Source organism: Mustela lutreola, chromosome X, assembly GCF_030435805.1.
Source record: "Mustela lutreola isolate mMusLut2 chromosome X, mMusLut2.pri, whole genome shotgun sequence".
NCBI lineage: Eukaryota > Metazoa > Chordata > Mammalia > Carnivora > Mustelidae > Mustela > Mustela lutreola.
This window is the reverse complement of record NC_081308.1, coordinates 40849612-40863168: the sequence shown is the minus strand read 5'-3', so window position 1 is coordinate 40863168 and position 13557 is coordinate 40849612. Positions and strand designations below refer to the sequence as shown.

Here is a 13557-nt window from a genome sequence, read left to right as displayed (position 1 = left end):
CTCCCACTCCCCTGCTTGTATTCCCTCTCTCACTGTGTCTTTCTCTGTCAAGTAAATAAATAAATAAAATCTTAAAAAAAAAAAGAATAGCAAAGTAAACCCAAAATATGTAGAAAAAAAGAAATAGAGGTAAAAGGAGAAGTGAGCAAAACAGAAAACAGAAGACAGGGAAAATTCAGAAAGGCAAAGACTTTTCTGTGAAAAGCTCAACAACATTTTGATGGACTTCAGACTTCACAGTACATGTGAAGTACTGTGAATCTCACTACATGGGTTTAGACAAATCGGATTACTACAGTGAGACCACTCCTGGGACTAACTATTCCTAGAAGATTTCTTTTATTTCAGAAGAACCAGAGAATTTTTTAAAAGATCTACTGAGAGAAAGAGAGAAGGAGAGACAGAGAGACAGAGAGACGGAGAGGGAGCAGAGGGTAGGGCAGAGGGAGACGAGCGGACTCCCCGCTGAGTGGAGAGCCCAATGCAGGGCTCGAGCCCTGGATACCCAGATCACCACCTGAGCCAAAATCAAGAGTCACACACCCAACCAGCTGAGACACTCAAATGTCCCATCAGAACAACCAGGGAATTCCTGGGACCTGCCAGAAATTTCTTCCAGGGCCCAGGGGAAGAGGCAGTCTGATGTAGCTTAAAGTCTGGAGGAATGAGAGAAGAGAAAAAGCTTTCCGGTAGTGAGTCCACCTGCTCCCATGGTCTCATCCCACCTGCCCCCATGCTCCTGGGTGAGGCCTGGCTGTGTCTCTTGAGCCTTTGGACCCTTCCCAGGGGATATTTAAACCAGTGCATCCTACATGGCCATGGGCGTCAGACTATCTGCAGTGTGACTCACAGTGCACAGAATCAGAACCACCCTGGGGCTTTCTGGAACAATTACCATAGGATGGGGCCTAACTGTGAGGATCCTGAGAGGTTCACAGGTCACTACATGAATGCCTTGGGTTAACAAAGATGGTGGTAAGACCTATTTTATCATCAACAATAGAATCAGTGGTAACATCTCCGGAAATCTCCTGGGGGCCAGGCACCCTTTTTTGGTGCTTTACTTCATCCCCTCATTAAATTCTGGCAATCTCACAAGTTCTAGCATGAGCCCCATTCTATAAACAGGCAAAGGGGCTCTGAGGCGAGTGTGCAGAGGGACAGCTAGAGAGTGAAGATACCAGAAATGCAATCTGGGCTGTGGCTCCAAAGCCAGAGCTAGTGACCGCCAGGGGTGGATGAATGCTGAACCTCCGTGCTCGGCCCTCCTCCAGAAGGGAAGATTATCTATCGAATGTCCCACCAGAGCATCGTAGGTAAGATGCAGGCGTTCTCTCTAGGGTTTTGTGTTCTAGGCAGAGAATAAGCCACAGACACTTAGGTAGGTTTAAAAACAGTTACCAGGGGCACTTGGGTGGCTTGGTCATTAAGTGTCTGCCTTCAGCTCAGGTCATGGTCCTGGGGTCCTGGGATGGAGCCCCGTGTCGGGTTCTCTGCCAAGCAGGAAGCCTGCTTCTCCCTCTCCCACTCCCCCTGCTTGTGTTTCCTCCCTCGCTGTGTCTCTCTCTGTCAAATAAATGGCTCAGTCATTGGGCATCTGCTTTCGGTTCAGGTCATGACCCTGGCGACCTAGGATTGGGCCCTGCGTCAGGTCCGATGAGAAGCTTGCTTCTCTGTCTCCCACTTCCCCTGCTTGTGTGCCCTCTCTCGCTGTCTCTCTCTGTCAAATAGATAAATAAAATCTTTTTAAAAAGATTTTATTTATTCATTCATTTGTCAGAGAGAGAGCATACAAGCAGGCAGAGGGGCAGGCAGAGGCAGAGAGAAAAGCAGGCTCCCCGCCGAGCAAGGAGCCCAATTCGGGACTCAATCCCAGGACCCTGGGATCATGACCTGAGCCAAAGGCAGCAGCTTAACTGACAGAGCCACCCAGGCATCCCAAATAAAATCTTTTAAAAATAATAAGAAACAATTAAAAAATTTAAAGTTACCAAATGGAATGCCAAAATAGAAGCTTAGCTCTGTTACTTCCACATTAATGTAACCAAAAGAGAAACTACAAATAACTTAACAAGCCTTGTGAAGAGCTGAGAAGGCCAAGGTGTACTTGAGATAAATCCTGACTTTTCATAGGGAGAGTTAACTAGCAATCTCCAGAAATGTAGGTGTGAAGGGATTCCCGGGACCTAGGAGGTGGCCATCCACAGAATGACAAAGAGAAACCCTGAGAAGAGGCAGAACTTGGAGGTGGGGTTGGGAATGTGCTGACAGGACACCAAACGCGGGGACAGCTCCTTCCGACATATGCGGTTACTGGACTCAATGACTGTGCCTCTGACCTGGCGCTTCCTCCTTCTAGGTCACCACTGAACTGAGAAGGAGACTCAGCCACTTCGATTCCTGAAAACCCTGGAGGTAGGAAAAGGCAGGCCACGAGCAGAGCAGCAATGCTGACAAATCTGAACAAGGCAGTGGATATGGGGTTGATGGAGCATGAAGAGGACACTGTTTCCCCAAACAATCATGGGAGAGGCCGGTGCAGGCAAGCCCAGGTAAGCCCCAAGAGAAATAGGGTACATGGTCCGGCGAAGGCGGGCTCTAGGGAAGCCCTCCAGGGTGGGCGCCCAGAGTGGCCGCCGTAATGATGCCAGAAGACGAGGAGGACAGGTGTGTGAGGGTGTGTGGATCCCCACAAGGGGCCCAGAGCCAAACCAACCAAACCCACGAATGAGGAACGAGTTGCAGTGTCCAGGACAGAGGCAGTGCTCGCTGGAGCAGGCCGCCTGGGAGGAATGTCCTCTCTGGATCCCTTGTGTTCTGAGTAAAGACAGAGATGACATGGAAGACAGAACAGGTGAGTGGGAGGGAGGCGGTATGGTAAGAGCAGGAAGCTGATGACAGGTGGAGTGGAGCTACAATTACAAGAGACAGAGGGACTGAGAAGCGGGGACTCGATCCCATGAAGGATGATGCTGTGGAGCACGACAGGAGCGCAGAGAGAGCATGGCCATGGGCTGCCCGGCCCGGCCAAGCTGGAGGCTGCCAGCAAAGCTTTTGGTCTCCACCACCTCCAGCAAGCCAGGCAAGATGACTTCCCGAGGCTGAAGAGGAACCCCAGCGTCAGCTGTAAAGGGCCCACAGGATGGCACATAAAGAGGACGTGTCACACTGACACCACATCTCTTCTGAGGAAAGGGCAAATGCCCAAGGAAGGAAAACACCCTCAAGGCTTCCAGAAAGAAGAGGGAGCAGGAAAGGAACACCAGGATTTGGAAATGGGATCTGAACAGCAGTGGCGGCCATGCGGTTGGAACCCCAAGAAGGACAAGGGGGCTGCAGAAGGGTGCTGGGCGGGGGCATCATGTGGATACCATGGTGGCTGGTTTCTGTGAACCCAAGTCATGTCCCCGAGCCTAGGGGCTTTGAGAAGCACTCCCAGGCCTGCCCCTGACACCCAGCTCCTGCTGACCTTCTAGGTCCCCGGCCCTGGCCCAACAGGCCCTGTGCATGCTCACCTGGATGGTTCCGGGCTGGCGGCTCTCCCTCTGCCCCCATGGCCTCTTCTACTTGTCCCGGTCTCAAGACCTCATCTGGTTTGGTAATAAGGTATCCTGAAGAAGGAAAAGGACACAGGACGTCATTAGTAATGCCAGAGGTGTTCTGGAACCAAGACCCAGCCTTGCCAACCGAGACAGTCTGGCCTTGGTGCGGCCCCATGAGGACGGCTCTGTGCCCCTCAGTGCAGAACATTCGCCAAGAGGATGAGAGCAAGACACCCCGGGTGGGACTGCAACTTCCTAGTGGTGAACCCGAGGCCCCGGCTCATTCTGGGCTTCAGAGGCCCCAGAGCAGGTAGCAGCTGAGGTGAGCCGAATGCATGTGTCCCGGTCACCCTGCACAGCCATCCCTCACCCACAGACACCAGGTGGCTGTAGTTCTCCAGCATGACATCTCTGTAGAGGTTCCTCTGAGCGGAGTCCAGTTGCTGCCACTCCTCCAGGGTAAAGTCCACGAATACATCCCTGAAGGTCAAGGATTCCTGCAACGGCACATTCTGTATGAGCCCGGAGTGCTGGGATCGGGGAGCGGGACACTGTGTCCCATCCACAGTCTTCTACACATGGCAGAGATTCAATCCGGCGTCCACCCCAGAAGACCCCGGACAGTGGAGGACAGACTGGCTTACCTCAGAGTGGAAGGTCACTTGCCCAGGGTCACAAAGCAAGGAAAGAGGGATGAAAATGCATGTGTTCTGCATTCTACGTCCACGTTTCTCAACACGACACTGCCCTGCCTTTCTTGACACAACTGTTCCCTGCTGTTCCCTGCCCAATTTGAGACCATGTAGTGTATGGAATGCTTCTGTCACCTACATTATTTTAAACTTTATAAAGAAACAGAAAAGGTGGTAAAGATATCTTCCTCCAGAAATGCAATCTCAGCTCACTGACTGAACACCAACCAAGCTGCTAAGTCCAGAGAATATCAAGATTGATAAAAAGAGACACCTTTTCTGAACTGAAGGTGTGTCCATCTGGTAGAGAAATACCAAGTTTAGAAATGCACACAGGAAAGGGACAGAGGGCAGGAGGGCCGGCTACCTGTCCTCTAAGGGCAACGGGAGGGGCAGTATAGGGAAAAGAGAATAGAAAGAAGTCAGTTTTGCTCGGGGCAGGCAGAGAAGGCCTCGCAGAGGACAGAGAGCTAGGACAACAGTTATAAACACAGCTCTTCAGTCAGGACTGTGAGGAGACAGAAAATATATCCTAGTCTTGGCTCTAGGTCCCTGTTGCAGAGCCCCCCAAACCCTTACAAGTCCCCACGTGAGAAGAATACAAGGAGCATCTCATGTTCTTATGAGGAGACTAGAGGTGCACGGCAGGGGCTGGGGACCAGAAAGGACAAGACATGACTAGAAACTCTGGATTTTCAGCCCCACCACCTTCTCCAGAGATGGAAGAGGGGCTAGAAATGGAGTTGACAACCGATCATTGTTGCGTTATGAAGCTGCCATAAAATCCCCAGAGCATGGGTTTTGCGGAGCCTCCAGGTGCGGGAACGCATCCACATCTTGGGAGGACGATGCTTGCCGAGTCCACACGGACAGAAGCTCTTGTGCTCAGGGTCCTCCCAGGCCCTACCCTATGTGTATGTTCATCTGGCTGTTCATGTGTATCCTTCCTCATATCCTTTAATAAACCAGAAATGTAAGTCAGCATGTCCCCGAGTCCTACAAGACGCTCTAGCAAACAGTCGAATCCAAGGAGGGGGCCACCGGACCTCTGACCTATGGCCAGTGGGTCAAAAGCCTGCAACTGGGGGCTGGCATCTGCCGGGAGGTGTGAGAGGCGGCAGTCTGGTAGGATGGAACCCTTAAGCTGCGGGATCCGATGCTATCTCCGAGGACACAGTATTCCAACTGAGTTATGTGTAGGATACCCAGCAGGTGTGGCAGAGTGTCTGGTGTGGGGGAACCTTTCACATATCAGTGACCAGAAGTGTCAGAGATAAAGTGTTCTACGTGAGACCAGGGGAGACATGCTGGAGAAAGACACAGTAGAGAAGGGCTGGGCTGTTTCCATACAGAAGAAGGCCACACAGTCACCCGACCGCTAATTGTGGCTAATCAGCCAGAGAGGTAACCGGAAGCAGGAGGGTGGGAGTCTGCATGGGCAGCAGATGGAGGGGAAAAAGGAAAGGTCTGTGTTTGGTCTTGGCAGCACCAAACAAATGCTCACTTTTCGGAGGGCCTGTTGTCCTATCAGAGAGAGAGCAAGACCCCCCTGCTGACACCCTGACACCCTGCCTGTTCCCCCTGCACTGACTGGTCTTCAGTCCGGGTGGCCCAGGTGGCACCCATGGGGCCCCAACAGGCCATATGGGGCAGCCGGTTTCCCAGCGCTGCAGATGGAGACGAGCCAGGACATGCCTTGTGTGGCAGGACAGTGACAGGCAGGTGTCGCCAGCAGGAGGAGTGCTCAGAGCGACCCACCCCTCCTGTTACCTTCCCAGGGGACAGCGCAGGTGTCAGGGACCATGACCACACTGGTGAGCAGAGGGGAACCACTGGCTCAGAGGCCCTCAGCTGTCAAAATTCACGATGCACAGAGCCTCTGACCTAGAAGCCTCACCCCCAGAAAGCTATCCTGCAGAGGAGACCCGCTCCTCTGAACCAACAGAACCATACACAGCTAAGTATCATTGCATCCTTGATGATATCAAAAGACCAGAACATCCTCAATGTACACCCCTGGCAGAAAGCAAATATATAATATGGTAGTTCCAGCCAGCAGAATGTCACAGAGCCGTTAGTGCCAATGGCATACCACCCGGGGGTGATATAGCCCTTCAGGGTACAGCTGGCAAGGTCTGTAGAAACTCTTCGTTGTCACCACAAGGGGCAAGGGGTGGGGACATTGGCATCAGGGGAGTCCATGGCAGGGTCAGTTAGATATCCTCCAACGCACACAACCGCCCTCCACAACACAGCACTGCCTGGCCCCAAATGTCAAGCGTGCCCAGGGGGGAAAACGGGTTGTTCAGACACACAGTGAAATACAATGATTGTGGAAAAGTCCAGAATGTGTTGTACTATACGATGAAGGAAGAGATCCAAAGTAAATGGCACTCTTACGTGGAAAGAGATGTACACACGTGATCTCTCCAGGATCGTATGAAACAAGGAAGGAGATGGGGCATGGGGTGACAGGGAGAATTCATTTTCACCTTTTGTTAAACAAGCTTTTAATGTTTTACCATATACACCAATCATCTTTCACAATGCTCAATTCAATGTATTAACTCTGTATTCAGAGTATGTGTTTAGGATCTTGACATCCAGGGTCTCAAGTCAATCAGGTGCATCATTTATTTTCTGTAGCCTCTTTATCAAATCCAAGGTTAAAGGGCTCCATAAAACCAACTAGTTTCCTTTTCAACTTTCAACAGCCCGGGAAAGCTGAACGCAGAAATGATCTGGTCTTTAACATTTTGCGACAGTCGTAATTAGTCTAGGATCTGGAATAGCCAATTCAAGCGTGAATACCTTTGACCCCCAAATCCAACTTCCCGATGTAGCCTCCATAAACACTTGCACTACTGAACATACACGTAACAAGTCATCCAGGAGCCACCATATAGAACAGAAAAAGAAAATTCAAAAGCTGAGTATGTACAAACAGAGCAACAGGTGAATGACATACCCAGAGCACTGCACGAAACGGGAATCTTTCTGCGCTGAGGAGGACCACCACCCAGAAGAGAACGAGGCAGGAAAGGGAAGATGGCAGTGGGACTCGGATGGCACTTGTGCAGACACTCATCCAACAAAGCCTACAGACCCGTTTTCAGCTCACGAAACTGACGGAAACACAGCCACCCCACCCCATTCGCATACTGTACCAGCAGGCACTCTGAGGAGAAGCATGGCATTGGGCACAGAAGAAACGGAGATGCTGGGACTCTTCCTAGTGCACAGAATGTCAAGCACAGATTTACTTTCATTATTTGAATAGAATAAAAAAGTAAACAGTGAGGTGGAAGCGAAGACACAGAAAAAGTGGGTCTCTGGGCTTCAGTGAGCTTCCCTGAGAAGCAGAACAACAAAGAGGAGGTGCATTTCCCAGAGGAAGCAGCAGACGAGACCCGTCATTTTCCTTCCGTCTTTTCTCATTTTAGATTGTTGGTTTTTGTGGTGAGGGGAAGGACTGGAGAAACCGGAACTGGATTACAGCTGGAATGGAAAACAGCCGCAGCAGAGAGGAGGGACAGGTTTGTCGAGCTTACAATCCAGATGTCCCAAAGCTGCCTCAAGTTCGCTGAAAACTAGAGGGAGGGGATAAGGAACTTACCTGGGCTGTGGCCATCCTGTTCTGCCCTGGACAAAGGGCGGAGATCTAGGAAGACAGAATGAGGGGGGTCGCGAATTCAGTGCGTTCAGCCATGAGACCATCCCCACCAGCCTGAGGGCAATCACCCGTGCACCTGGGGAGAATAATGTGCAGCGAGCCTGGAAGCTCCAGCCTGGTCCCTGGGATGTGGATAAGCTCGTGTGGGCTTTGCACAGGACCTGTGTCTATGGGCTTCCAAAATGCCCAATGTGAATCGAGTTTCTCTTCCTAACATATATAAAAGCAGATTACAAAAACGCAGGTGCAGCACAAGCTCATTTGTTCCCCAATTATGTACATACTGAGGAACGGCAGTGTCCCAGAGTGGTTACTAAAATATTGACACTGGTTTTCTCTGACTGGCGATTTCAGTTCTCTTTTGTTTACCTGCATTTTTGAATGTGGATATTATCACTCATAAAACGGATAACACTGAGCCCCAGAAGTGACAAAGCCTGGGCAGAGTCTGGAGGACAGGGACCCCTGCCTGTGGTTTGCAGGAGGGAGACAAACCAGGGCTGGAGAAGGGGCAGGGAATGGGGGGGCAGGAGGCAGAGAGGGAGGTGAAGAGCCCAGCACTGGTCATTCCCTGAGGAGCTGGAAGCCACTGACCTTGGCCGCCTGTGAACACTGCCCTTCACTGCCCTCCTCCACCCTGTTCCCGGCTGGTGACGTCCTCCTTTCCTGCTCTTCCCTGCTGGGCAGTTTTCTTCCCCCCTCCCCCCCTTTTTTTTTTTAAGATTTCACGTATCTATTTGACATACAGAGAGTAAGAGAGAGAGAGCGCGCATGCGCGCAAGCAGGAGCTGTTGCTAGCAGAAGGAAAAGCAGGCTCCCCACCCAGCAGAAAGCTCCAATGGGGCTCAATGCCAGAACCCTGGGATCATGACCTGAGCCAAAGGCAGACGCTTACCCACCTGAGCCACCCAGGCATACCTGCTTGGCAGTTTTCAAAACAAAGTCTCCACACAGAGTTTCTGCAGAGTAGCTGCTGTCATCGCAGCACGCCTGGGGCAGCCTCAGGACACCAGAGTTCAGCTGCAGGCAGCTTAACGTCTCATGCTCTCAGACCCAGTCACAGCAGCACCAAAACGAGGCAGCAGAACCAGAAGACAGCGGACCTCTGACTACTTGAAAATTTTACCAAGGAGAAAAGAAAACCATACAAAAGTGTTCTGCACTTTACTCAGAGCAGGGGGAGTGTCAACATTTGTGTGGAGGTGGGTGTCAGAAACAGTGAATTGGAAAAAAGGGGGCCATTATGCTGTGCACACAGGCATGTCAGCAGAGAAGACAGTCCTGCGAGGCTGGCAGTGTCACTCGTCACCCTGATCCTGCCCTTGCAGGACGGGGGCAGGCCCCCTGCCTCATGGCACCGTCCCTACATCCACTTGGACATCTCATCTCTCTCCTCCAATGGGGTCCAACTGCCCACCATCACACAGTGGGCATGCTCTCCCTCAGCTGGAGGAGGGACAGAGGCCACTGCAGGTCCAGCTCTTCCTGGACCTGCTAATCCTCTAAGCCTCCACACCCTGGCCTAGGGTCCAGGTCTGTCCCGGGAACCTACACCCCCTGCACTGTGTTCTGGCTCTGTCTTGAGTCCCTGCCCTTCTGCCCCGAGCTCTGGGGTTGTGCTCTGAGGCTCCTCCCTCTGCCATGGGCTCTGGGTCTGGGCTGAGGCTCCTCCTCTCAGGCCCCTCAGAAGAGCTCTCTTGTACCTAAGGATGCAGGACCTAAGGATTCAGAGACAAACGCGTTTCAGCTGGGACCATCCCTGCGGCACCACATCTGTGTCTCTGACCCAGGGGGACTCACCTTCTGAGGCCTCAGACTGGCTCTTCTGTAGACTCGGAAGCCCAGGTGCAGGTGAGCTGGGACCCGCAGTCGGTAAGCCGTGGTCCCAGTGACGCACCCCACTCCTGGAAAGAAGGACCACACAGGAGATGCAATCAGCAACCCCTGTGATGGACTGAAGCTGAGGAAAACTCCAGTGTTTTACTTTATGCGAGGAAGCCCAAGGCCTCATCTGAGTTGGAAGAGCGATGTTCAGTAGGACCCTATTAACACCAGACAAGGAGCTGAGCACTGCCTCTGCAATCAACTCACGGCCTGCTCTGTCGCTTTTATTCGTCCAGTGAAAATGGGGAGGGCCCGCTATGTGCCTGTACTAAGCGCTGCAGATCCACCAGGGAACAAACTCGGCAGAGGTCCCCGACCTTGTGGAGCTCTAGATCCACCAGGGAACAAACTCGTCAGAGGTCCCCGACCTTGTGGAGCTCTATTCGAGCCTCTATTCAAGGCAGACAGCAACCACAAACTTGATCAATTTCGGAAACGGTAGTTAGAAAGGCCAAGCGCTAGGCAGGAGGGAAACAGGCAGAAGGATGCCCCGGGGTTGCGTGGCCATGTGACTTGGGACAGCAGCCTGAGCCTTTCTGTTCTTGCTTCCTCGCAATAAAACGAAGATAACCGTAGCACCTGCTCACAGGCCGTCAGGAAGAGGAGCGGGGACCGCAAAGGTGCCTCGCACTTACTAGGCACTCCGCAAACTCACTGACTGTATCACTCGCCGCCGCCCGCATCCCGACGCCCGCACTCGGCCTCAGAGGCGCGAACCCACCAACCCCGCCCTCCCCTGCAGCCCGTATCCGCTCCGCCTTCCGGTACTCGACTCCCACAACCCGACGGTCGCGGTGGATAACAACAACCGGCGCGACGGCGCGCCGCTCTCGGGTCAGCGGAGCACTTCCGCTCCTGTCGCCCCGCAGCCCGAGGTCGGAGCGCGGCGCACGCGCACGGAGACGGGGCGAGGGGGCCGGGTCCGCACTGTCTATGGGCAAGATGGGCCGTGTCGCGGACAGTGATTCTGTCGGGGTTCCTCTGCGGCGCGAAGCGGCGACCAGAGCGTGCGAACATTTTCCGCGACGAGTCGCACATTCAGGCGCGGGACGGGCTGGGGCGGGGCGGGAATGGGCCTCCGGGCGGCGAGGCGCCTGCGGAGGGGTTCAGCGGCTCCAGTCCCGCCGCCTCGGAGGCCGAGGCGCTGTGTCCCGCGCGTTGTGGTGCGCACCGGCCACCCCGCAAAGCCACGCTCTCCGCTTCCTTCAGCTCGTTGGAATAAGAAGCGGTAGCGGCTCCCGCTGCCGTCCTCAGCGGCACAGGGGCGCGGCCATCTTGGGGGCGGGGCCGTTCCCTGGGAGCCTTGCGGGTCCCGGGTCCGAGGGGGCCAGAGGGCAGGGGTCAGGCCCGGTCGGGGGAAGAGTCCCGGAGGAGAGCCTGGGCGCGGGGCTGGAGGGCAGCCACACCCACAGACGCGGACGCCTCTGCCCGATTCTCCTGAAAGAAATCGTGCCGCTCCAGTTTCAGGGACCCCGGGCGTCCTGGGAGAGTGTGGTTTTGCTGACAGCACTGCCTAAAGAAGCAGAGAGTTTTGGTCTCTGACAGTGGCAGGCACTGGTGGCGTGGCCGCTAATAAAGCCTGTCCGTGCCGTTGAGGAAAGTTTGCTGTTTCCGTCAGGGTGTGGGGAAAAGAGACCAAGTGTGTGGCGCCCTTGTAGCTGCCTGGGCCCGGAGCAGAACCCTGGGCCGGTATCAGGTCAGATGTGCCCGATTCCTTGTGAGCTGGAGCCACAGGTGCCACGCACTGTGAGGGAAGCCTGTGGCAGAAACCGTCACGCAGTCCCTCGTACACGTCGGTAAGCTTCCGCGGGAACATACTGCTTTCTCCCTGTCTTTCCCTTTGCTCTCTAGGAGTGAACTGAGGTTCCGGGTGGTTTGGGGGATTCCTAGCCCGGATCTACAGCGCAGAGTTCTGGGAAGTGACGGCCCAAGCCTTTAGGATCCCAGGGAAAGAGCCCGCTTTCCGTGAGGCGCGTGAGTGGGTACTGCTGCCCACTGTGAATGCATTCCGTGTGCGTTTGTAAGTGACGGCCAGGCTTTTAGACGCCGCCTGTTTCTTTCTAGAGAAGAGACCTGCTGTCCTTTTCGGCCATCACCGTCGGGAGGCAGGAAAGGTTTAGCCGAGTTGGTATGCTAGTGTCCCTAGGACAGCTGAGAAACCCCAGCTGCCGAAGTCCCTGGTGCTGGGCCCTGGTCAGACTCTCCCGGATCCTCGTAAGACACGGGCAGGTGCTCGCACAGAAAGACTATGCCGAGCGGTTGGCGTGGGGCCTGGGGAAGGACACGTGTGTGTTACTCCGACAACGGTAGCATTTCTAGTGTGACTTTGCCATTTCAGACCGGAGAAGCATGCAAGGTGTTCTTCCGGTCCGTCCTCTGCCCGGGATTTTTGGATATATCAGTCCATAGGGGGGAAGGCTTGTCTACAGCACTTTCTGGCCCCTTGGGTCACAGCGGAGGACCACCTGCCTAAAGGGCTGTTGTGACTGACGTAGGGCGCATCTTAGAGCCCCAAGCCCAGGATTGAGCCCACATTGGGCTCCTGGTTTGCGCTGGTGGTTTACGCCCTCTCGCACACACTCGGTAGCACGTTGGTGCCGTTGCTGTACCTTCCCATAGCGTGGGCTTCCCCTTTGCTGCCTTCTTGCTCAATCGTTCCCGTGCCCGGTTCCATCCTTACCCAGGGTCACCACTCATACTCACCTGAAAACATTTTTTCCCGTCGGCCTCTAGACTTCTAATGAAGTGAAAATTAATTGTAAAGGGTAAACCCAGGAGACTCGGATTGCTCGAGGCCCGTACATTCCCCAGAAAATCCTGTTGCCGGAGCACTGGTCGTTGTCTGGCTCCTGGGAGACCACTGCTAAGCCCCTGTCACATTCTGCCTAGTGAGACTGTAGTCTGAGCATTGCTGTTCCAGTGTGGCCCGAGAGCGTCTGCAGACAGTGTGACTCAGGGTGAAGGTCTGGGTTTGCCTGCGTGAGGCCCTGGGCGGTGCTGTATTAGTTTGGCCTCTGGAGGGCGGTAGCCTGAGTAGCTACTGTCAGTCACAGGGATGCCGCCAGCCAGCACAACCTCCCAGCAAGGCCCCAGGCCCCAAGACTGGAGCGAGCTTCCCGGGCTGGCCGGGCATGGCAGGTTTTGTCACACACATGGTTCCTGGGAGTATGAATCGGTGACCTTGGGACTCCTTTGGGGGGCAATCACTGCCATGACATGCCTGGCTGTTTCCCTTTGCTGCTTCTATTCCGCATGCTTTCCCGCAGTAAGTCCTAACCATGCATCAAACAGCTCACAGGCCTCTGAGAAGCAGAACAGCATTTCTGAGTCCTGAGTCCTAGGGCATCATGGTGCCCAAGCGGGGCCTTGGAGACCTGTGTCGTACCGCTGCTGCAAATGCTCAGATGGTTACTCACTCTCTAGTGTGTTTTTGCCATCCCAGGACGTGGACCTTCTGAACCCAGTGAGTCCGCTCTCAGCAGTGCACGAGTCGCAGCAGCGGCATCTGGGAGGCCTGGAAGGCGCGGCAGTTGCTTTTTCATGGCTGAGGAGCAGAGGGCCCGGTGCATGCCCTGCGTGGGAGCTGAGCAAGTCTGCTTTCTTGCAGTTTTTAATTCTACTTGTATAGTTACCCTAGAGCTTATGACAGACACCACCGATATATTAGTCTCTTGTAGATGAATGCCATTACTTCCTCCCGAATTCAATGATGTAAAAAATTGTTGCTCAGTTCCATCCTTTTGTTCTGTTGTCAACCTGGTTTTTA

At 53.9% G+C, this 13557-nt stretch overlaps 1 protein-coding gene across 3 annotated transcripts in view; it reads right to left on the bottom strand.

Moving 5' to 3' along the window:
* The window catches only part of ZNF674 (zinc finger protein 674), a 30034-nt gene extending 19540 nt beyond the window's left edge, over positions 1-10494 (bottom strand). Inside the window, exons 1-6 of one of the 3 annotated variants that reach the window (XM_059157830.1) lie at positions 10427-10494; positions 9708-9811; positions 8826-9019; positions 7851-7895; positions 3913-7732; positions 3516-3611 (exon numbers count right to left, since the gene is read on the bottom strand). In XM_059157830.1, the coding sequence (XP_059013813.1) occupies positions 3516-3611; positions 3913-3946 (130 nt within the window). In that variant the 5' untranslated portion in view covers positions 3947-7732; positions 7851-7895; positions 8826-9019; positions 9708-9811; positions 10427-10494. The remainder of the gene's footprint in view (positions 1-3515; positions 3612-3912; positions 7733-7850; positions 7896-8825; positions 9020-9707; positions 9812-10426) is intronic. The other 2 variants (XM_059157828.1, XM_059157829.1) reach the window with 2 other exon arrangements.
* Positions 10495-13557: the final 3063 nt, after the last annotated feature.